This window comes from Aplidium turbinatum, chromosome 13, assembly GCF_918807975.1.
Source record: "Aplidium turbinatum chromosome 13, kaAplTurb1.1, whole genome shotgun sequence".
In the NCBI taxonomy this organism is placed as follows: Eukaryota; Metazoa; Chordata; class Ascidiacea; order Aplousobranchia; family Polyclinidae; genus Aplidium; species Aplidium turbinatum.
Window position 1 is genome coordinate 21,126,936 of NC_137484.1, and position 24,285 is coordinate 21,151,220.

Consider the following 24,285-nt stretch of genomic DNA (forward strand, 5'->3'; position numbering starts at 1 on the left):
TAGAGTTCAAACCTAACTTGTCAATCGTCACAATTTCCAAGAATTATCAATGTCAAGATCAATTCAAGATTTAGTCCTCACAAGTTCTCATCTAAAAAAGTTTAAATGGTCCTTCAGAATTCAGATCCGATCCAGTAACAAAGTAGTTTTTTCAATGTCAGTTTTTTTTTTTTTTGTTGGAATGCAACCGTAAATAATAATGTTAGATAGGCTATAGTTAGGTGTATCCTGGATGGTACATGCTGTAGTAGTTTAGATGTTAGATGTAGCCTACAGTAGGCTAGGCTACGTGAACAAAACCACCAACGGAAAAAATGGAGTTATGCACCGAAAAATTAGGCTAAGACAAAAATAAGCTTGGAATCTGACAAACATCTGGTGAAACTTGGTTTAATTTGACACAAAAATGTCCCAAAATCACAAAAAACTGACTTCAACGAATGTAGCCTAATGCATTTTCAACAATTGTCATGTGTTTTAATGGGAATAGTCTTTACTCGCAGCATAAAAGGAAAACTACAAAAAAATATTCAGCATTAAGCTGAGTCCACAATCATTATAACTTCACTTCTCCAAAAAAATCACAATTTCTTTGTTTAATGCTTTAGTTTAAATGATGAGCAATGGAAGTATTGAAAAATTGTTGAAAACAATGACAGAGAAAACCAAAAAATAAAGCCAACAACAACTTCTATGTTGGTAATACACATAAAAAGTTTTTGCAATTTTTTGAAAAAAATATATAGGCCTAGGCTACTTGGCCAGTGCTGGCGCACGCAGGGGCCGGGCATTGGGCCATGTCTCCCACTCATTTCAAAAATGTTCATTTTTTTCCGCGTTGTTGTGATTGTGTAGTGCAAACATGTTATTGTTTAAGAGTGGTTTTGGGTAGCAGAGCTGTATTAACCGCCCCTCGTACTCCCGTAGAGAGCGTCACGGTTGTTTAGGGGCCACTTATTTCAGTTTGTTTAATGTTTTTTGGCTATTTGAAATGAAAAAATATTGTAAATATTGCTACAAAAACTCGATATTCAATAGCTTAAATCAAGCATGGCCCTATTACCACTTTCAAAACCCCGTTGGCCCACATCTCTTTTTAGGGGCCCACCCATGTTCATATATATAGTTAGTGCAGCGTTTTTCGTCGATTTTAAATAAAAGATGTGACAATACTGCTACAAACAGTTGAATTTCATAGCATAAGATGCATTCATCTGCTTTGTATTCAGGGCGGATTTAGCTGATGGGGATCCGGGGCACTTTTAGATCGGAGGGCCTCCCGGCAAAAAAAAATTTCGCGCCTATGGCGCGAAAAATCACCTCTGCGTTTACAATAGCATCAATCCAGCACTGCACAGCATTTTGCAGAAACTTCAAAGGCTGAAAGGAAGAAAAAATAACACAAAATCACATTTTTTCCACGTAGGAGGGCCCTTCAAAAGTCGGGGAGCCCGGGGCACCTGCCCCCTCTGCCCCCCCTTAATCCGGGCCTGTTTGTATTGCTGATCATCATTTGGAATAACCGTTTTAAATCAGCGAAGACAGTAAATCTATGTTATATTGTTAGAGTTTACAGAAGAAATAATACCACGCTCTCGCTTTCTTGGAAAATGTCTTTCAACGGTTGATAGCATAAGAATTTTCAATAAATGTTCAATAATGGCATCCAGAAGCGTTGACCAGGATTATCCAGTGCATAGCCTACGTTTGCATTCGAAAAACTTTTTAGGAAAAGAGGGGACTGCATAGGCTATACTGAAGAAAACTCCACGTCGCCAAATTTTTTGTAGCTACCTTATTAAAGTAAGCTGTTTTGCATTTAACCCAGCGTCTTATTTGTTTATTATTTTTGACAAACACTGCGTTATTATTTTTTCTCGTTTTTATTTTTTTGTATTTCAAGAGTGGCAATTGGCCTAAATGTTTTAGAGACGGTCTATTTCATTGCCAAATTATCCTCTAAAAATGGCACTGTAAAATCGTTTAATTATTTTAGTTAAACTCCATATCGCCCTTTGAATTTTTGTTATGTAGTCAAAGATGGAGTCCGAACAAATTGTGGAGTCAGTCTGATATTTTTGATTTGAATTCATGACCTATGGTTTGAGAAACATATTAAGCCTAGGCTACTTGGCCAGTTATGAACAAGCTTAGCACCTTACAAAATAAGGCTGTCAGAATAGTAGCAGGTGGCAGGTGGTCTGATCATGTCACACCTTTCTATAAGAAACTTAACATACTCAAGCTTAAAGATTTGTACGAACATGAAATTGCTAAATTCATGTTTAAATTTGATACGGATGTATTGCCTCTGCCTTTCGCACACTACTTTGAAAAAACCAAACTCATGTATAATGCACGACTTACTAGACACTCTTCCAATGATTGTTATTTTGTCCCACGTTACGCCTCATCCCGACTCCAGCGCAGCATTAAATATGCCGGAGTGAAAGTCTGGAACTCCTTACCAACGAGCTTGCGTAAATTGTCATTTTATTCTTTTAAAAAACAACACAAATACTCACTCATCGCCAAATATTAGCACGATTAATTTTGTATTACCTTTATGCTACCGATAGACTACTAAATATATTTCTCTATGACCATCTTCTAACACCTTGTCTCAATTTTCGTTATTGAATTATTCTTATCGCAATTTTAGAACTTCTATTAGAATCTGGGGTATCTGCTTGACTCGAAGACCCATGGTCTCTTCGCAGATTCCCGTTGCTGGAAATTCCTTTTTTATTGCTGTATTTATTGTATTATATTTACCTACAACGAAATAAAATCAATCAATCAATCAATCAATCAATCAATAAGCCTAGGCACCTTTATTAAAAATAAGTAAAGACCCATTACTGAATTTCGGAGGGAGGGGAGACTCGAGGGGTAGGCTACTCACACGGCCCTGTAAGGTTGGCCTTATTTTTTATTATGTAGCCTATGTTCAAAGTGCGATAATTTCTGTTTAAACTACGGTACCGAAATAAATTGCATTCGATATTTAAACTCTCACAAAGAGGTTCGATTTATGTTTTAATCCAAGAACGTTGCCTGTTAATCGAACTATTACAGTAGCCTATTTACTTATCCGTTATTTAGGCTTACCATCATGCTTTTCATATTCACATAGGCGTAGCCTACCTAATAATTCAATCCAAAAGTACACTGACACACACAAAGATCATGAGAGTTTATATTTCAACCACATATCCTAGCCTCGGCTACCTTAGACTTTGGTCAGACTATATTGTGAAATGTGAAGTAGGCTACCATTAGGCTACTCTTAATAAAAAAAAAGTCAAATTATATCGAACGCACACTTTCCTAGTAAGAAATTCTAGGTAGCCTACACCACTGAACATTCCCTCAGTAGGTCTACGCGTGGCTTGCTGGGTTGAGTAAGCTAACCCGCTACGTCGTCTATAACCTAGGCTATACCGTAGCCTACTTAAAACATTAGGCTATATGCGACGTACGTCAAGCCAAGAGTGTTATGGCACATTTTTTGTTTTCAATACAAAATCTATCTAGCCTAAATGAGTAGCCTAAACTATAGTTGCTGCAAACTAAAAACTTATTGTCAACGCAAGCTGACTAGGCTATATGGTAGGCTAATCGTACACAATATGATTTACTGGATATTATTAGTAGCCTAAATGGGCGTTTTTTGATTTCGTTTTAGTTTCAATTAGAAGAAAAAAAAATTGAATAGTCCCCCTTGAGAAAATCCTGCGTACGCCACTGTTCTTGGCTAACCATCAGTGTTGTGCCTGGCCAAACCAAACTGTGGTCTATCGAAAGTAACGAAAAAGCCTGATTTTAATTGCAATAAAATGATGTGTTTGGAGAAATTTTCTTTCTCTTTTTGAGAAAAAAAAATGCTTAAATTGTTATTAATGAAACAATAATGAGTTATTTTACGTTATTGCACGTAAGATTTGAAAATTTGGTGCAATTTTGTGGCATATGGTGAAATTTCTTGAGATTTCCTGTGCCAAACCTATTTGAGAATCTGACAACACTGTCCAGTGTCCACCTTTGGCCTTAGCTGGAATCAGGGCTGTGAAGTCGGAGTAGGAAGGACCTTGGCGTGTCCATAATCAATGAACAAAAATATTTTAATTGCGATCTTTTTTCGAGATATTGTTTCTTATTTTTCGTATTGCGTTCCAAAACTTTACCAGAAAACTGAAGTGTTTGGTTTGTTCTTGTCAGTTTTTGTAAAAGTCGCCGTTTAAATTGAGTCTTCCACAAGTAAGCAGTTCTAAATTCAGCACATGGCAGTGTTAAGCAAGTGAACTGAGCTAGCAAAATTTCAGCAAGTGGATGAAAGTTGGCAAACGATAAAGCGGAGCAAGTGACCCCTGAGCATGCCGAAACTTGGCATTTGGCATGTCACAATAAGTCAGCAAATTCAGTCAAGCGCTGACCAAGCAAGCCCGATGCTAGCTGAAAATCTCACTTGCTGACTTAAACAGTAACCGAAATCTTGCTGAAATGTACTCGCTGAGTTGTCGCATGCCGAGTGGTCTGAGTCTGACGACCTTTAGATTTCGATCATAAATTGGGTGAAAATAAATTTAAAAAAATGAAAAAGGACTGAAATTAAAACAAATCTAGCTATCCACAAAAAATCTAGCAACACTGAAGCCGAAGTCAGTCAGTTTTCATTTTTATAAGCCGAGGTCGAGGGTCACGGAAACAAGGTTGCCAGGTTGGCCTGTTTGGGGCCAACTTTCAGAAATTTGGCTCTTTTTTAAGCTGTTTGGCTTCCAAATTTTTGGTTGGCCCGTTGGCTCTTTTTGAGCAGGCTGAGAACTATTTCCTAGATTTTTCTGTAAAGCTTCAGCAATATGGAAATTAAAACGTATTGTTTTGGCAACTCTTGAGTTTCTGATTTTTTCATCCTGTTTTCATTTCATGCGCGGCTCTGACCGAGTCTGACATCAGCATGACCTTTTTCTAGTGAGTTGAAGGATTGCCAGGTTGGCCTTTTTGGGGCCAATTTCAGAAATTAGGCCTTTTGAAAGCCAGTTAGCTCTCCAATTTTGGGTTGGCTTATTGGCCCTTTTTGAAAACCAGTTGGTTCCTTAAATTTTAGTTTAGCCCTTTAGTTTTTTTTGGACCTTGTTTGGCGTTTTTAAAGTGTTACTATCATTGTGTTTGTTGGACTTGGTCCAGGAAGACTAGGATGCCAAAGAAGTAGAAAGCAGGATATGAGAGCGGTAGGAAATACAATAGTACGGTAATTGGGGAAAAACTTACCACAGACCTTGTGTATGCTGTGAACTCGAATGGGAGGATGATGGTGAATTGAATGAGGAAATGTTTATTTAACTGTTAGATAACTTGCTCGGTGGAATTTATTGGGATCACATTCTCTGCATGCCTTTTTGTAAATTGTTTATTTGTTATTGTTGTGTCTCTCCAGAAGCATGATCTTACATGCTGTATGGTAGCCTATGTTATGTTTCAGTGCTGCAATGTCTGTGCTACTTCTGGAAATAACCTTAAACTGGCTGATTGATTCCTATTTCAAACAATATTGTTTTTCAATTTCCCTTATTTTCGTGTACACAGTAACTATTTACTAAGGTATTACTTTAATTATTTTGTTTACAGGTGAAATATGTGGCTATATTGCTAAGAATGTGTTGCTAATTAAGTGAAATTGCTTCTTGGTACTTGAAAATTGAGTTGGCCCTATTTTTGGCCCCTTGTTTTAGAAGTTGGCTCTTTTTTGGCCCTTTTTGAACGTGCAGTTGGCCCCTTGCCAAATTTACATCTGGTAACCCTGCGCGGAAATCGGATTTGTATGTTGTTTGCCCTACGTCACACTCTACAGCTTTGGTTCACTTACTTTACTGTTTGGAATGGCATAGTAGGCTAACTACTTGTCAGCTTGAACGTAGTTGTATAGAGTCCTTTATCCTTTTTTACTTCAAAAGTGGGCTAAACATGCCAACATCAATGCTGTGTTCGTTTAAGAATTCAGTCTTCATGGTGCTCAGTTAGCATACAAGTAACCTTGTACTTACTTTTTGAATAGTTTGTAATGACAGTTAAGCTGGATATTTAAAGAACATTAAGTAATATGATGAGTGATTTCTGACCCTTGGAAAGCTAATAACTGTCAGCCAGTGTTAGTAATCAGTTTTATTGGCATTGTAGCCCTCTATACTTAGCCCACTCAAATGAGATAAATTTTGTTGATAGTCTGATATATTAGACTAATTTTACCGCTATAAAAAATAAGGTAGTTTGCAAGTTAGATTTTTTGGTTTTTTATCTTTTCAATGTACCGACAGCTTAAATTACATTATCATTTTGTTTTATCTTCGAAATAAAAGGATTGGTTTGGAATATAAATTTTTTGCAAAATAAATAACCAATAGATTAAGGGTAAATTCTGTTTCCACGTTAAGTTTCATTTTTTGATGGATAGTTGTGACTAAACCATTAAGTATGGATAACAAGCTATTGGACGAATTGGAACAAAAAATATCTTCAATTGAAGCTAAAGTGTTGCCAAAAGATGGCGATGATAGAAAGGTGAAATAATATTAATGATATGAAGTGATTACGAGTTTCACATGCTGTAAGGCATAATGAAACACAGCGTTTGTGCCACTGCCATAATGCAACAATAATTATTTAATAACTCTTATGGCATGTTTAAAAAAGTTATTATTCATTTACATGACCCCAGTTAAAATGATGGATGTAATCTTTGCATTGTATTAAAGTGAAAAATAATCCTATTGGCCTCTGTCTTGTTGAATTTTAACCCCAGTATTGTTTTGTTTAGTTGTTGAAAGTGATATCTGATGTTCAAGATACTTTGACTACATTTTCAACCAAACGAGAAAGATTTAATCAAATCTTTAAGCGAGGTAGGTGTTACATGATTTGTGGTATGTGGTATATCAGCTATTTCCATATTCTTAACTGCAAAAAAATCACAATATGACACTGTAAATACACTTGTGATGAAAGTTACATCTAGCAAGTTATTTATATTATGAAAGCAAAGTGGCTATATTTATAGCATCTTTCACCTTCAGTTTGCGCTTTACAATTGAGCTAGGTGCAGAGCTTAAACGATTTTTGTAAACGAAATTCACCATCATAAAACCTGTCAGAACCAAAAGAATGATTTATATTTGCCTTCTACAACGTCAAACTCTGGTAAGAAGATGCTATGTTTTAATGGAGTGAAACTATGGAATCAAGTACCAAAAGAAATAAAAGAAAAGTCTTATAATGTTTTTAAATTTAAATATAAATGTTTATTAAAGAATTTGTACAATGATCACTCCTGAAACGTATCATCCGCTTATTTCTCTACACAGTTTTTTTTTTATGTTGCCCTGTGTTATTCCATTGTTAATGTATTATGTAAAGTGCTGGTATTGTGCTATATATTATATATATATGTGTTAATGTTCTTAATTTTGTGTCTTTTGTTTAAATGTTTGGGTGGTAGCTGACTTTGGTGACCTTTTGGTCTTTCGCTGCCATCCTTGTTGTGCGAATTATTTGTGTTTTTGCTTTTTGTGTCTTTCTTTTTCGCCAACAAAAAATAAACTGAACTGTGATTTTTACGAGTGAGCCAGATCATCAACGATGCTGTGATGTTTTTGTAGTTCCAGCAGTTACAGAGTACCTGAGCCCTGGATTCATTGATGTTATCGGAATGGATACCACTTGTGAGAAAGAAGTCGTGTTATCAGCTGAAAAGGAACTGGTTAAAATCAGCAAGCAGTTGGAAGAGATTCACAGCCTCAGCCATGTTCTAGACAGCAAGGAAATACGCCAAGTCCCCAACTATGAGTCACGACTGAATAAGCTCGAATTGATTCAACATACACAACTGGTGAGGATGTTTAATTGAATCTTAAAATCTTAAATTGATGATTTCTGATTGAATACTTATCCTCGGACTGGGAAAGCTTCTTGCAGAGCTTAACCATGGCAGTTTCTCATACTTGTAGACTAGGCTTTGAATCACTGATGCAGGCCTGGTCAACGAGATTGACAGAATGAAGTTTCCGATTGTTGAAGTCTTGTTGCGGGGAATTATTCCATTAGGGTGTTCCATTTCAAAAAAGTTTTTTTGTAATAGTGATTATGAGATGGGATTTTTGGTCAAACAAAGTATTCTTTTTAAATTTTTGACCAACTCCAATTTTTTGAGGTCCCACACCCCCATTGAAATATACAGAAATACCCCCTGTTAGACATAAAAGTCAAATGTTTGAATGGTCATAACTTCTGGTTAGAATGTAGTAAAACCATCATCTTTTCATTAATTCTGCATGATTTTTCATGCTAAACAAGATTACATGGTTTTTAAAGTCCTAAAATAAAAATAAAAGTAATTTTTTAAAAATTGCAAAAAAATTAGATTTTGATATTTTTTTTGAAACAAAACTTGATAATGGCATTCACTACTTAGAAAATAATACAAAGAATTTCAATACACTCCACAGACAACTTAGAAAATACAAGATAGGAAAACACGAAAGACTAACCAAAGTTATTGTAAAACATTCACGATAATGTAGCTGTAGCCTACTAAATTTTCGTATTAAACTTGTAACATGCTAAACCATAACTAAACATGCATTCTTATTGCATCATTGCAACCACATATTGGCGAATATCATTGTCAGTCTTTTCAATTTTTTATCATCATCATTGGCATCTGTGCTATCCTTGGCTCGTTTTTCGATGACACATTGTTTCAGCAGTCCAATGACTCTTTCATTGTTCATCTGATTGTTTTTGAACGATCTCCATGCAGCCGGTGTGCCCAATGAAAGACATGGAGAACACTGACTGGTGACATCATAAAATGAAATGAGTGTCTTTTTACTTGATAGCGCAAGCACTGACTCAGTTTTTTTGGTCTCTATTGGCTTTGTTGCAATCTTGCTGACGTTTTCTGGCAAAATTGGTGGTTCATCAGAATGAGATGCCAGGGTGACATTTTTTGGGGAAACCCACAAGCTTCCATTCCTTATAAAGCTTGGCATCGCATACTTTACAATAGCATGATCAGACCCTGCCATCAAATCTCTATTGAGAAGTGTAATGGCTGGTCCGTTTACAGCACTGGGGTGGAAAAAAGTTGAAATAAACATTGGAGCATACACATCAACTATAAATTGGCTGATTGACAATCCAGCAAGTTGAGTGGCATTGAGTGCAAATGGCCTAAAAAGTAGAATACGAAGATAGCCATTGGTCAAACAGCGAGCATGATGGACACTGGGCAGCCTCCTGTGCAACGAACAAGTATATATTGTTTCAACTCATCAGGAATGTCCTGGAATGTTGCACAACTTAGGACTAAGAGTGAAGCTTGGTCAGCTCTTATGAATTTGTTGCCTGGAGTTGATGTTGCTATCTTTCCCAAAAAAGATTTTTTTTGGTTTTCTCTGATGGCTTAATTAAAGTATCTCTGTAATTTTGTAGTTCATCAACCATTAAGTGATTTTTTGTTAGTTGGCTAATGAAATTAAACACAGCTCCATTACTTAAAAGATCTGGTGATTTTGTATTGCCATCAATAGCTGTTATGACATCTCCAAACAGCAGCTTAATGCAATGAAACAAACATTCAAGCGATATTACATCGTAGCCGTATTTCAGATTGCAATATTTCACGATTATCGTCACTATTCCTTTTCTTGAGCCTGTGTTAACTGCAGAGCAGTACTGTCAGAAACTACACACAAGATATTTTGCATGTCATCGATTGCAACAAGCTTTATTTTATAGATGTATAACTTGCCTCCCCGCTAGCACTTTCCTTTTCTCTGAACATTTTGAGGGCAATGAAAAAGCAACCATATATAAAATTGGAAATAACAGCCACTGCCAGTCTTTCCCGTTTGAATAGCTTTTTTCTATCGAAACAAAGCTGATGGATAACAGCATTCCTCAATTTCAACAAACCATCATCAGTGATCTTCTTTCTATATGCAATGGCATTGCGATGCCATGTTGAATGACTTGTCATTGCTGACGGTGCTGATTGGAATAATACCAGTATTCTCTAAATTTCAAGGGGGTTGTGGGACCTCAAAAAGTTGGAGTTGGTCAAAAATTTAAAAAGGATACTTCGTTTGACCAAAAATCCCATCTCATAATCACTATTACAAGTGTAAGTTCAAAATTTTTTGTCAAAATGGAACACCCTATTATTCCATTCATTAGATGCCGTTGAATGGAGAGTAGTTTTTAACCTGCGCTGCTCAATTGCACACCTCGAGAGTTCAACCAGCGCCGCTTGCTCTTGAAGCTTCTTCGTCCCAGAAGCCACACACTAACCAACTGTGCTACCGGGGCTATTTTGTGCCTTTCTGGCTTTATACAACCCTCTACTATTGTAGTGGTTGCTATATTTATGCCATCTAAACCTTCAAGCAATAATACTGTATTTGCTTTGGTTACTGGTATTATAACATGTTCAACCCACATAATTTTTCAATGTGTTTTGACAGGGAGAATTGAACTCAACTTCTCAACAATTACACGATCTTTCGTCGGCCTACAATGAATTGGTATGTGTGTAAGGATATTGTCTCGTAACTAACTGCCAATATAATTTAACAACCACTGTTTTCTCCTAAATTACTTGAGGTTATCTCACCAGCCAGCAATGTCATAGCTTATAACCAAGCTTACTTTGACCTGCACTGTCAACAATGCACATGAAATTTTCAAAGTTGTGGTAAAATATTATTCATGTACGGCTTTTGTTGTAGCAATCTCATTAGGGTTTGTTTGAACATAATATGATGCAAGCGATGCTATTTCCTTACCTTTCTTTACTAACAAATGATGGTAAGTACAGTATGAGGTTTTTGGATAGATTTAACACAGGTCTTCCCTCCTAGAAAGACTTTTTTTTGAAAAAAATAGAGCTTTGACACGAATTCAGTGAGTTGGGTACGTAGGCCTACTTAGCTTGTGCTTCCTGTCAGAAAGTGTTTCTACACATGGTATGTAAAAGACAAGAGCTTGTCTCCATCAATCGCAGGAGAATAAGGTATGGTGAACGAAAGATATAGGACATACTGCATTTAAGTGTACCGTACTGGATATAAGCTATGAAACACCATTCTGAAACTAGAAAGCAAGCTGTAGCCTACTTTACTAAAGCAAATGTTTTGATGATTTAGCAAGCTTGGGTAAGCACTAAGCAGTGTTATTTTCAGATTACAAGTTTAACGGAAACGTTCGTGAAATGGGATTTGGCTCTCAGCAAAATGGAGGAGAAACAAGAAAAATGACTTGATGTTTGTGTTTTGTGTCAGCTGCATGCTCCACTCCTGGGCAGTTACGGGCAGGGATCGTGGTAATAATAAGGACATGATTCAGATGATGGCACATTTCTTGCATGTATTCCAGCATCATAATTGGGCCAGCTTTGCAACTCTGGGGCGAGATAGCATCAACTGGCAATTGGCATTCCTCTTAATGTTATTGGTAAACCTACAGTTTTACCAAGGTAATTTTAACATTTAATTAAGCCAAAGAGACGAGAGCTTTTATACAATGCCTTTTGTACTCCCCCCCGCCCCCAATATCATGACAGATTTCCACGCATAAGTCTGCAATATCTTTCTCATGGTGTGTCATATGCTGTATTTAAAACAGCCCCAGAGTTAACATTCATTGATGATTGGTGCGACTTCAGTTGCTGAGTTTATTTTTGATGCAACTTTTAGTTGGTGTAACCAGGATGATTTCACAAATCATTTCCTTCAGATTATGTGATTATATATTTTTCATATGCTATTGACCTGTTTTGTTGTGCATGACTGTAATTCAATTTCGTTGTGACTGCATAATTATTAATTAACCCCGTTTAATCGGGCCATATCGTGACCGGGCCAAGGTGGTCCGATCAGACTTAGTACCAGCGAAAAACAATCCGATCAAGCGGGTTTGACTGGTATGTAATTTTCACCTGAAAATATACCGTTGTTAAGGTATAATATAAAGGTTATAAAAAGTCTATATTTCTACTGTGCAAGTGTTTCGCCGATGTTCACCGTCACGGTGATAAGCACTATGAAGCGTTTACATTAAACAGCTGAGCTTATTCCTGAAATGCTAATCGGAAACGACATGCTTTACATTGCACATATTCTTTTTAGAAATTGCAAAATTAAAAGCACACACGCAGATGCGGTACAAACAAAAAACAGAAACTATGGTTCATCTATAATCCATGCATGAATTGTAACAGTTCATATAGTTTCAAATTAGCCGCCATTGCATAGGTTCACTTTCTGCTGGAAAAGGTTGACTTGTACTTCCACAGGATTAACACTGCGTGATTGAGGCGCGGTAACATTAGTTTGCAACTACTGCAGCATTGATCAACATTTTGCAACATGATCAGGTCTGTTCGAATATCATCTGACGTGATTAGCTTTCTTTTCACATGAGGCATGTTGCCAAGCAAAGTACCACGAAGCTTTTTACAATCTTTCAGAAGAGCGTCATGTGATATTCGAGCAGCCCTAAACGCCAGATGGTGGATCATTGCATTTTTATTACAAATTAGCTTCATTTGCGAATAAAATCTTCAATTTTCTGACGAGAGCTGTCTCTCCAGTGGCATCCAACCGACCTTGAGCATATGCCTGAAAAAAAAAACAGGTTCCATTACAGAAATAGTAATAAAAGGTTTCTGCAGACTCTTAACCTCAGTTCTGGCTTCTCGGTGTTATGGCAATCCATGTGAGATTCACGTTGGTTGAATCCATGTGAGAGGATTCAACCAAACGTATAATAATCAATAAAAAATCAACCAGGTTTGGTAACTACAAAAATTTATTGGTAGAGCTTTCGCCGCCGTAAAGGCGGCTTCATCAGTACTCTTATTCAAATAGAAACAACATTACAGAATCGCGAAAATAAAAATTCTTAGCTGCCCAACGTTATCCAACAGAAAAAAATGAACAATTTTCTTGTAAATTGTTTATGAAAGAAATATTACATGTCCTCTTAAGGTAAATGGTATCGCACTAATGACATAGCACCAGTCATCAAAAAGCAGAAACATTCGCTTTTGTTTTAATTTAAATGCACAAATTTGTATAGCAGTTCACGAACGAAAAGCGCAACATAGTTATTAGCGAGCTATCTATTTAGTGCAATTCAAAACAATCAATTTTTTAAACGAGAATTCACTTCAAAAAACCTTTCCACACGTACCGTCTGTGCATTGAGTCTACCACTGAACAACGCAGTAGCATCTTCATCTGAAAGTGTGATTGTACAGCCAGGGTGTGCTGCCGTTCCTTCGCGAATGAAGCCAGTGTCTCGCGTCAAGTCCATTTCTGAAATTAGGAACTGATCTTCAGAACTTAAGTCTCCATTCTGAATTACAGTAGAACTCGGTTAATCCGGATTCGATTTGACCGGCGATTCCATCCGGATTCGATTTGACCGGCGATTCCATCCGGATTAGGCGAAGATCCGGATTAACCGATGACGGTTCTATCAAACCTGACTCATTTGCACTTCCAGTTTCATCCGGATTAGGCGAAGATCCGGATTAACCGAGTTCGACTGTATTGGTGACATTGACATTTTAATCTTTACATCTCTTTTGTGCAGTTTAATGGTGAAGCATTCTTTTCGTGTATAGAGTTGTTTCGTAAATGAATTAACTTTTTTTCACGCCAACTCAGACAATATCATTTAGTGCCGTACGTGGTTTGCTATTTCTTTGTACGAGTATAACTTTTAAAGCTCTTTTTTTGTGACTAGTATTAAACATAAAAACTATTCTTATGATTTAGTTTTAGTTTGGTTTTGGAATCTTTATCCTCGGACTGACAAAGCCTTGATTGGATATTCCTGGTAGTTTTGCATACTTGTAGATGCTCTTGACGCAGGGCCGGTTACCGAGATTGACAGAGTGAAGTTTTCCGATTGTATTGAAGTGTTGCTTATGCGTCAATTAGCTTTATAGGCAATGGCTCTTTGCGTCAGATTAAGATCACGCTGTAAGTAGCAATGGTCCTGAAAATATTAAATCAAATCGCACCCCAAGACTTCACCACTTTGTCGTCTTTGGTCACATTCCATTGGAAAACGGCTCCAATTCTTTGCACCATTTCTGATGTTATATTTTTTGCGAAGCCCGATATCAAATCATCACTAGCCAACTTGGGCGTCTGCACATAAAGCCGCTGCTTAAGACTTTACTCATAATCGTAACTGTCGTAAGCAAATAAGTCATCGTTTTTAAAAGCAGTGCCATAGTACAGTAGAATTCTCCATCGTTGGTTGAATAATTCGTAAGTTTGCATAATTCATCAATTTCTTTTAATCCCTTTGAGATGACGACGTAGGCGAATTCTACTGTATATACCTAGTTACTTATGTTAGACATAGAAATAATTATGAAACATTTGCATTGCAAGTGTTTTTTGATAAAAAAAACTAAGGCACTTTCTGTAACTTATCCTGTTTATAAAACTAGTGGAGAATGCAGCAACCCCACGTTGCGAAATGAAATTTACCATCAGAGTTAAGGACAAGTGAACATAAAAATATTTCTAAAAATCAAGAATAAATTTACGACAAACTCACGCCATCATTCAAGTCGATGTAAGCTCCGGTGAGGCACGGCACACCCGTCTCTTTGACTAAAGTTTGAAAGAAGACTCGGCTTCCTTCTTTCCACATTTCTGTCCGAAGTGTTTGGCCAGGAAGTACCGGGCTGGCGAACCTGACCTGCAAACCAATAATTCATTGAGACGATGCTTGGTAATGCCAGGAACAGCACATGTTAGAAATATACACGTTATGGAACGCGTGATGGGCATTGGTATGAAACTAGGGCAGGTACTAGATATTTTACGGTCCCTGCCCTGAGTTTTGTGTAACAAAATTCTCTAGTTAGTTACCCAAAACTTGTAATAGTGACCCCAGATGGAAATTACTGTCAAATATATAAACACAAGTGGGAATGCTTTTTCTGCAAATCAACGGCACTTGGAGAACCCTTAGTTGAAAGGTCACTGATCCAAATCCTCAAGCCCCAGGCGAAAATTAGTATCAAACTAGATCATTCATTCCAAATTAAAAGAATCTTGATTTGCCGAGCATACCTTGATAGCTTTGATTTTGTTTGGGTCGTTTCCAGTAAACGTCTTCATAATATGACGTGTGGAAAATCCGAAAGAGCACAACCCATGTAAGATAGGAGTCTTGAATCCTCCCATAGCTGCGAATGCTGGGTCAAGGTGAAGAGGATTATAATCTCCGCTGAGTCGGTAAAGAGCAGCTTGGTCTTTGCTGGTCTTCTCTTCCATCACAGCATCCGGGACACGTTTCGGCGGTTTTATAACGCTCTATACGAAAATTAAACATGTAACAACAAAAAAAAGAATAACACAAAAGTGTACAACGCCCCCTGCTACTTGCACGAGTAGGCTACTTGAATAGATTTTGTTTGATAAGAGGATGATAATGCCAGTGCGTTGATGAATGCATGTTTGCCATTCATCGTCAGCAACATAACGATGAATCCACCAAACAAACGCATATTTTTCTGTCAGCTGAATGCAATTAGTATTGGACTAAAGGTGATTGCGAAGGCTTTCATTTCTGTCGGCGACAAAGTATAAAAGGACTGCCTTAATCCAACCCAACAATAAGGAGCCAAAATTACTGTAGATATTGCTCAACAAACAAAACACCAGATGAGCTTAATATACCTGGTTTGTAAACTAAATTTAAACCAATGTAAAATCGTTACAACAATTTCGTTGACTGGGGAAAAACGGCAATCACCTTTTGTTGGTCAGTTGATCGTTTCCCGCGGAATCCTCCTGCCCCAACCACGAAAGTAACGAACTGGTTGAAGAATAACTTGTCGCCCGATTCGTCAAAGGTTTCAACTATACAGAAAATGGCAAAGTTTAGACTGCTAAACTGGGGACTGTTCTATAAATTTAGATGAGACGTATGCTTGCTTTTTAATGAACTATACAAAGCCCTGAGGGAACAACACACACACAATAATCTGGATTTGGTATACAGTAGATCTTTACCATTGGTGATGATAGCAGCGCCAGAACCTTTGTCCAAAATTTCAACAATCTTAGACTTGCTCGTCAATGTACCCTGCACTGGGATGGGCTTAAACACTTCGAGGTATTGCTCACCGTGTAAGATCTGGTTGAAAAGTAATAAAATGAACTCCAAGATATGTTGTTTCAAAAAAAATGGCAAAAACAATAAATGCACTAAATAAAGCGCCAGCTCCCGTCCAAGTAGCCTATCTTGGATGACGAGGTCTCAAACTTGTTTCTTTCTAGTAGCCTCTATTTGCAGCCCGAAAAAAACACCGATTACCTTAGGACTAGGTGGTAAAAGAATCTACCGTCAGCCCCATAATCCTAAAAAAAGCTGCAAGTGCAAGCTGTTACACAATGCATCAGCTTGGTGACTCGTCTCCACTGCTCCAGGCAGGCCAGTTTCTTGTTCACGACATTGCCTATCCAGTACAAGTTGCAGTGTTTACGTCGTTTCAAAATGAAGCGACCTTGAAATGACGCAAAAAAGACAACGATTGCTGGCTGGAGATGCAAACATGAGTGCGTGAAACAAAACTATTTTTACCAGCTATTTGTGATTCAAGCATAGTTTAAAAAAAACTTTGCCTGAGTCTCAAGCCAAAAATAGTGTAATGGCTTCTTTGCAGCAGCGTTCCTTACTTGTGTGGGATCGATGCTTAATCCTTCAGCCTCAGTCATCCTGCCAACAGCTTTGAAAGATGGGATCACTCCGAAGGATGGGATCACGGAAAAGTCATCATGGCGCTCATAAAGAAACTTCAAATGATCTTCCTGCGTCGTCGAAGCACCAACTAAAAATATGAAAATGTCGTTTTAACAGTGTGGCTTGTCTCTCATGAGGTACATTCATTTCATCAAAGGAGATTATACAGTTTATAGGCTGGCCACAAAGCAGAGTGGTGAGAACCCTGGCATGGTACTCGAAAGGGCGCCGGTTCGACACCGCTTAAAAGCGTGCAGGTGTGTCTTTGGCAGGACACTTAAAGGCACGCCTGAAGGTAGATAAGAAGATTGGCTTCCTTGCCTTCCCGTCCACTTAATCTAAATCTTCATTCTTCAACCACTGGGCGTAAACCTGGATACGACAAAAAATGCAACTAATGCAGCAAACTTGGTTAAGTCCTAGCAATTTTAAAGCCCCACCTTTCATAAATAGGCTACATCACACGAAGTCGTTAGTGCATGACGCTATGCTCACCTCCAAGAGCGTAGAGTATCACCCTCGACTCGTCCAAAGTGAAACTGGTCGGTTCAAAGACGTGCTTCTTCGCCAGGGCCGGTTTAATGGGGTGGGTGGACGCAAGGTCGTTCTCCCCCTCGATCATCTTGGATATAGCCTCCCCGGTTTTCATTGTGGATTCCCCGATAGTCTAATAGAGGAAAACAACTTTAATGCTAGCTGAGGGGGAAAACACATCATTTATCGTTCATCTAAACCACAACAAGCTACCTTAAAACTGAAAGTGCTATTTACCATCGAAGGTGAAACAAAAACAACGTTTGCGTTGAATCTATGTAAATGTATGTATTTTTCCACAATACTCACTATACAATGTTGAAAATGAAAAATACACTACATTAGCCATATTAAAGCTGAATCATACAAAGCTACTGCGTTCAACAAAAAAGACGAACAGATGACTCCTTTACTAGCAGTAAAAATAAATATTTTTGCCAATACCGGTAGTTTTGAAGCCAAAAACTTGCTGTCAGAAAGATTTTTCTTTACAAAACGGTCATCGCATCAAATTTTGAAGCATATCAGTGATCGCCGTTCAATCTTACTTCTATGATTTCTGTGTCGTTCCAGTCAACTACGGCGTCCCAATTCTTTTTGATATCTTCTGGTGTCATCTCCTTTCCCACCTCTCTCAGTATGGCACCCTTCGTCCTTTGCCACCGCAGTTTACATATGTGGCCGCCACTCAATTCAAAAACACCACCTGTGTCAAAAAGTTAACTCTTTTATCAGACGTTCCGTTGCAAAAAATCTCGTTGCACCTTTTTGCATTTACACTTTACATTGATGCGTTATACGCGATTGGTTATCCCGTTTTGGTATGCAGCAGTGCAGTTAGGAAACATATGCCTTTTGACGTAACATGTCTCAGTTATGACTCTTATGAGTTAACTGTTTGATGCATAAAACAGTTCACATGGAATTAACTACGCTCAGCTGCGCGGCGGCGGTGAAAGAGACTAATCAAAGCTCTAACGATTCGACCATAATGGACAGGCCGCCGTCTTGACAAAGTGCTAACTTGCAATCAATCACGAAAAATGACTTCCGTGGCTTTCCGCCCATTTAAGCCTTTGGCCGCCGCAAAACACAGCCTTATCTTGCAATGAGACAAATTTTGGATTGTTGGCAATAGAGAAATATTGCAAATAACTGGCATAATGTGATGATTTAATGGGGATTGGTACACACCTGTCTCCTCATAGGAATCGTGGCAGAGATATATAACGAGAGGCATTATATACTCCGGCTTCATGTGTTGTTCCGCATCTGCAAACAAATGCGACTTCAACCCAACAGAACTAGCTATACATTTTAGTTTCATTTGTTGACGCGCAACGACCCTATCTCAAAGACATGTCAAAACTTAAATTTTTTTCTCAAGTTAAGATCTCTGCGTCAAACCGTCATACCTCATACAACTGATTTCTAAAAACGGTCTTATTGAACACCAGCCTAAGCAAGCTATTAAACCAAACAAAATCAAGTCATCGATCAACCCAAACAAGAAAGTGGAGAATGTGAACGATTTCGACAGTACACAATCGCATATAGTCTTTTCAAGCATCTGAAAATCTGATATATGTCGCAAGAAATGCTGAAGCATAAACTATTGTCTAACAAAACAGATTAAGACACAAAGGGTGTTGAATGGTAACCTTCAAACGCTAAAATAACGTAAGAACGTTAACTGCACTCGCTGAAAAAAATGCTCAGCCAAAGCAAAAGCTTGTAGGAATTAAAATCTGACCTGGTGGCAAAATTCCTTTCGTGAGTCTAGTATACGCCGTCGGGGCAATTGTGTTGACGAGGATGTTGTTTTTCTTGCCTTCCAAAGAAATCGTATTGGCAAATCCGACAAGGCCAAGTTTGGCTGAAAAATATCGCAAGTGAACCAAACAACTGAAGAACTTTGTTCAGATTTACATTGAGCGCTACCCAGACAGCAAAAGTCGTTTTTTAGCTTGATTCGACGTAGACCTGCAGACGATAGTAAGACACAATATGGCAACGGCATTTATATATTTGAATAAGGGAGACTGAGAACTTGAAAAAGTTTAAAACTCGTTTAAAAACATTCTACTTTACTTAACACTATGAGACAGCACCCAGGAGCATAGTTACACTGTGGATGTGGCGGAATGGCCCGTTTCGGTGAGTCCGATTCGGTGAGTCTGATTCGGTGAGTCCGATCCTTATTCGGTGATTTTTTGAATTTTTTTTTTAAATTATCGAGTACCGTAGCCTAATTATCATTGTCGTTTAAGGTTAGGGGTTTGGGTTAGAGGTTAGGAACTCACCGAATAGTAGCAGACCCGGATGTGGCGCTGTGGGAATTATTGTACATTACCATAATATTCCGCACACAAACGAGGCTGTTCTCGATCTTGTGGCAACTTGTGTGAAGAAATCGTCACAAAACCGAATTTTGCGGTAAAAATGTTTTCACTGAAAAAAGCTGTAACAGCAATCAACAATAAAATGATGCTTTTGCCGATTTGAACGACGTGTAAATACGTTGACGACTCAAATATCAACAATTCACCAAAAACATGATCATGTACCCGCGCCGTAGTTACTCTGGCCGTAGTTCCCGTATATTCCGGACGGCGATGACGTCATAATGATGCGACCGTAATTCTGTTGTTTCATTGTATTCCAAGCGGCTTTTGTGACAGAAAAAGCTCCTCTCAAGTGGACTTTATGGACGATGTCCCACTCTTCCTGGGTCATGCGTTGGAAAGAACGGTCACGTAAAATGCTGCAAGAAACAACCGGCCATTGATATCGTTTTGAAATCGACCAATAAAGCCGTTTAGGAAAAAAAGTAAACTAACTGTTCCACATGCACGTTTGTAGTGGATATTGGAACAATGGTTTACTCCAACGTGTTTATTTGCATCTTTATTGGGAATAAACATTTTTCCAGAATTGGTACGAGCTGCGGTGTATTCCAATCGCTTTGTTTACTTACACTAAATCTTCGTTTAATTCAAAACCATTTCATTGCTGAAAAACCCAGCAAGCCAAGACGTAGCATGGCAGCACGCGAAGCAACACACCCACGTCTCTTCGATGAGTTGAATAGCAAAGAAATTGATCTTTGAACCTTTGGCAATACCCGACGCAGTTAATGATTATGAGATTGACCAGTGTTTTGAGTCGATGGAAGCAGCCGTTGAAACTTGCATTAAGAAATTAATGATTAACAACACGTCTCATTGGGTGAAAAGACTTTGCAAAAGTACAGTATATGCTGAATGCAAGAAATATTACGCTGGCAACTTGCAGACTCTCCAAGTGCATTCAACTACCCTAGACAACAAAATCCGTCACTTTTACATTGATTCAACGTCTGCAGACGTTGAATCAATGTAAAAATGACGGATTTGACTGTCTGAGTACAAACTCTGCATTGTCATTTTAATTAAAACGAAACAAGCTACAGAAACTCTCACCCGGCGTTGTTGATGATGACATCTGGAAATAATTACGTTTGTTGTTAAATACGAAACTTCACCCAAACAAATAAAATTATTTGTGTCAAGCAGCTGCTCAGTTGCCTAGTAGTTAACGCATTCGGCTCCAGTGCTGACAGATCTGGGTTTGATTCCAGTCTAGGAATTATAAAAGACTTAAAAAATAGTAATAATGTGTGCTAAATCATGGCTCAAAATTCCAGATAAATATTTTTATGAGGTCATCGACGCCTGGTTCAGGTGAAAGAAGAGAGTAGTATGACAATTTTTGTTAATTTAACTGTTGTATAATTTATGTTAATCTCAAATTACAAAAGTGATTACTGCGACCATTATGTTTCATTCTTACCGATTCTCCCAAAATTATCCAATGCCGTTTTCACCACTTTGTCACCGAACTCAACAGAATCTGAAGACAAAAACAGTAACAACAATTATAACAACCTCACTGGCAAGCAAAAAATTTAAATACAGTTTACTCATCTAGAAGAAATAGCAGCATTTCAAAATCGAGATGCACACCATAATTAGCCACCGCTCGTCCTCCATTCTTCCGAATCTCTTCAACAACGCTGTCAGCAGCTTTGGTTGTGCTACCGAGTCCTCCGGGTGTTGAGCCAAGATCGTTTACTGTAGAAAAAAATGTTTAACAAATTAATTAGCTGAATACTGACATGGGTACACCAAGTACAACATGCATGCTTTTGTGCATCTAAAACTTTGTACTTCAACTAACACTGGTATTTTTAGATTTTTGAAACTGCTGGGTGATTGCAAACCTAATTGGCAGCCATACAGCTATAAAATATAATGCTTACTTTTACTTAAAATGCTAAATATATATTGTTAGGCCTACTTATACAAGATAACAATGCGAGATTAAAATAGAATTGTTAAAACGCTCAAAGAGAAAACAAATATGCAAGTGTCAATTTTTGAGATTAAAGAGGGAAAACTATAGAAGATGGAGAAGTGAAGTATGTTAATAAATGCTGAACACTCATGCTGATAGATGACAATACAAAACAGAGGATAAAAGGCATGTAAATAAAATACCTACCAACAACGGATGCACCACGTTTGGCAAATTCCAAAGCATAAATTCTGCCCAAACCTAAACAAATGTAAATTTTTATGAGTTAAAAAGAAAAGTTTGATACATATTTAAAAAAAATATTTACTGCGTAATATATCGTACTATACTATATCATATATAATGTTTTCTCCAAACCAACATTAAAAAGTCATCTTTTGTTGTGATAGCACAACCAAAAATCGTTTGTGAGACAACAAAAAGAAAACGCGAAACATAATTAATCTTTCAAGAATGAGGGTTAAGGGTCAAGAAATGTTATTTTGCAAAAAAAACATTTTGACAAAAATAACATTTTAAGAGTGTTTTGCTATACAGAATGTCTAGCTCATGCACACCAAAAATCATCTATATTATATAATATATATATATATAAATAAATAAACTAAAGTGCTGGTTTTTTAATTGCTAGTCATTTCAAATTGCTACAGGATCATTTATTTTTTCATAAACAACTTGTCATTGAATGTCTTAAACAAATATGGCTATTTTTAGGTATTTAAATGAAACGATGAAATCAAGACACCCATTCGCGCCAGCCGCTCAATCAACTTCTTATCAATGAAGCTGATGTACAAGACATCTCTGCGGCTGCTTGGGCGGACCATAAATGGAGTTCTGAATGGAAGTCAACCGCCACCAGACTCTATTCGTTCATCCCCGACGCCGACACACACCCCATCGGTCTAACACTACCAAGACAGGCATGGGTGCGCCTTAACCGTCTCCGTACGGGCGTCGGGCTTTTCCGTTCAACCATGCACCAATGGGGAATGGCCTCTTCCTCCTCCTGTGAATGTGGTGCCGAGGAACAGACCGCAGACCACATCATCAATGACTGCTCCATCTTCAAGCCACCTAACGGAGTGGAAGGTCTGCGTGTCATGGATGATGAAACCAAAGACTGGCTGCTCTCTAGTAGCCTTCCAGCGTAGTCCGGGAACATCGTGAATCTGGGGTGGTAAAAGGATAGACCCTCGGCCCTAGACGCTCACACGACGACGACGATTGAATGTCATGGCATGCAAGATAAGTGACATTGCTTGGTTGACATATGTCTGAGGGAGATCAGATGCCATTTTTAGTTGTCTACAAAGTACAATGCACTTCCGTGAAAAACACATTTTACTCAAAAAGAGCATCATACAGAAAACCTTATGCCTTAAATAGATTAAGAAACTATTTATCTCGAGACTGACTAAGCCACTCCTCAAACTAACCGCTTGTAATCTTCCACTTTTACAGAGGTTTGACAGCACAATCGTGGACCTGGTTACCAGAACTTGTAAAGTTTTCAGTAAATGTTAATTGCCAGTAAAAGGCTATGGTAATGTGAGATTACCATATAATATATAAGAAGAAATATAATGCAAGCAAAATGTGTCAAAAAGTTAAGTTTGTTGCAGTTGTTACATACAGAAGGCTACTGCATGAACAGCTACACTTCGTTGTAAAGCAATATTACTGTTTACTTATTATTAGTAAAGTATTTTACTTTACAACACATATTATTATATATTGTTCATCAGCTTGCAAATGATCATTGATCAAGCATGACAATGGGTATGAAAAATTACAGAATTTCTAAGATTTATATATACTATTTCTCCATACCTTGACCTCCACCCGTCACAAGTACAACTTTTCCATCAAATCTAAGCTCTGACATGATGAATGCCTATGATTACTCACAACACCCTGTATAACAATGACTAAAATTTATAACGATGAATGAAACTCCAATCACTTTGTTGCACCAATTTGGCACATATCACAACTAGCAGTATTTTAAACCATTACAGAAAAGTACGGTATGGTAAGTTCACTGCATATTAAGCAGGTTTCTTAAATCACCATTAACGCTTAAAGCATTTCTCTGTGATAGAGTTGTGATATGTACCAATTTGGCACATATCACAACTAGCAGCAGTTCAGTTCAGTTTATTTTTTGTTTTTTATCTTTTTAAACCATTTTAAACCATTACAGAAAAGTATGGTAAGTTCACTGCATATTAAGCAGGTTTCTTAAATTACATACCGTTAATGCTTAAAGCATTGCTCTGTGATAGCGTATGTGCTTTTAAACTTGCATACACAGAAGGCCTATGACTTTTAGGAGCTGGTGTACAATAGTAAACAAGTTTGAGCAATGGTAAAAAGTATATACAATGACGTCATAGGTCTACAGCAATCGACCAAAGATACAGTACAGGGTTTGGATTGGTTTTAAATCCTTATCCTCGGACTGACAAAGCCTTGATAGCTTATTCCTGGTAGTTTTGCATACTTGTAGACAGTGTTTTTTTTAAGGTGTTTTGGGGGACCAAAGCGGTCCCCAAATTTCTCCAG

General features: G+C 37.8%; 2 protein-coding genes across 3 annotated transcripts; one reads left to right on the forward strand and one right to left on the reverse strand.

Moving 5' to 3' along the window:
* Positions 1-6,361: 6,361 nt before the first annotated feature.
* LOC145781604 (dynactin subunit 3-like) lies at positions 6,362-12,625 on the forward strand. Its single transcript, XM_082593275.1, has 5 exons — positions 6,362-6,558; positions 6,815-6,899; positions 7,653-7,882; positions 10,518-10,577; positions 11,235-12,625. Exons 1-5 carry the CDS (start codon positions 6,472-6,474, stop codon positions 11,307-11,309), a joined length of 537 nt encoding a protein of 178 aa, XP_082449401.1. The 5' UTR covers positions 6,362-6,471; the 3' UTR covers positions 11,310-12,625.
* Positions 11,997-23,645, reverse strand: LOC145781602 (peroxisomal multifunctional enzyme type 2-like). Of its 2 annotated transcripts, XM_082593273.1 has the most exons (18): positions 23,551-23,645; positions 21,904-21,957; positions 21,366-21,473; positions 21,193-21,252; positions 20,823-20,844; positions 19,929-20,125; positions 19,115-19,237; positions 18,556-18,633; positions 17,910-18,067; positions 17,323-17,494; positions 16,764-16,915; positions 16,098-16,221; positions 15,838-15,944; positions 15,153-15,395; positions 14,632-14,775; positions 14,084-14,213; positions 13,246-13,370; positions 11,997-12,671 (listed from the first exon to the last, which is right to left on the reverse strand). In XM_082593273.1, the coding sequence occupies exons 1-18, from the start codon at positions 23,603-23,605 to the stop codon at positions 12,582-12,584; spliced, it is 2,142 nt and encodes a 713-aa protein (XP_082449399.1). In that variant the 5' UTR covers positions 23,606-23,645; the 3' UTR covers positions 11,997-12,581. The 2 variants fall into 2 exon arrangements, with proteins under 2 accessions (XP_082449399.1, XP_082449400.1); XM_082593274.1 differs by lacking the exons at positions 20,823-20,844; positions 21,366-21,473; positions 21,904-21,957; positions 23,551-23,645 and having other exon boundaries at positions 21,174-21,252.
* Positions 23,646-24,285: the final 640 nt, after the last annotated feature.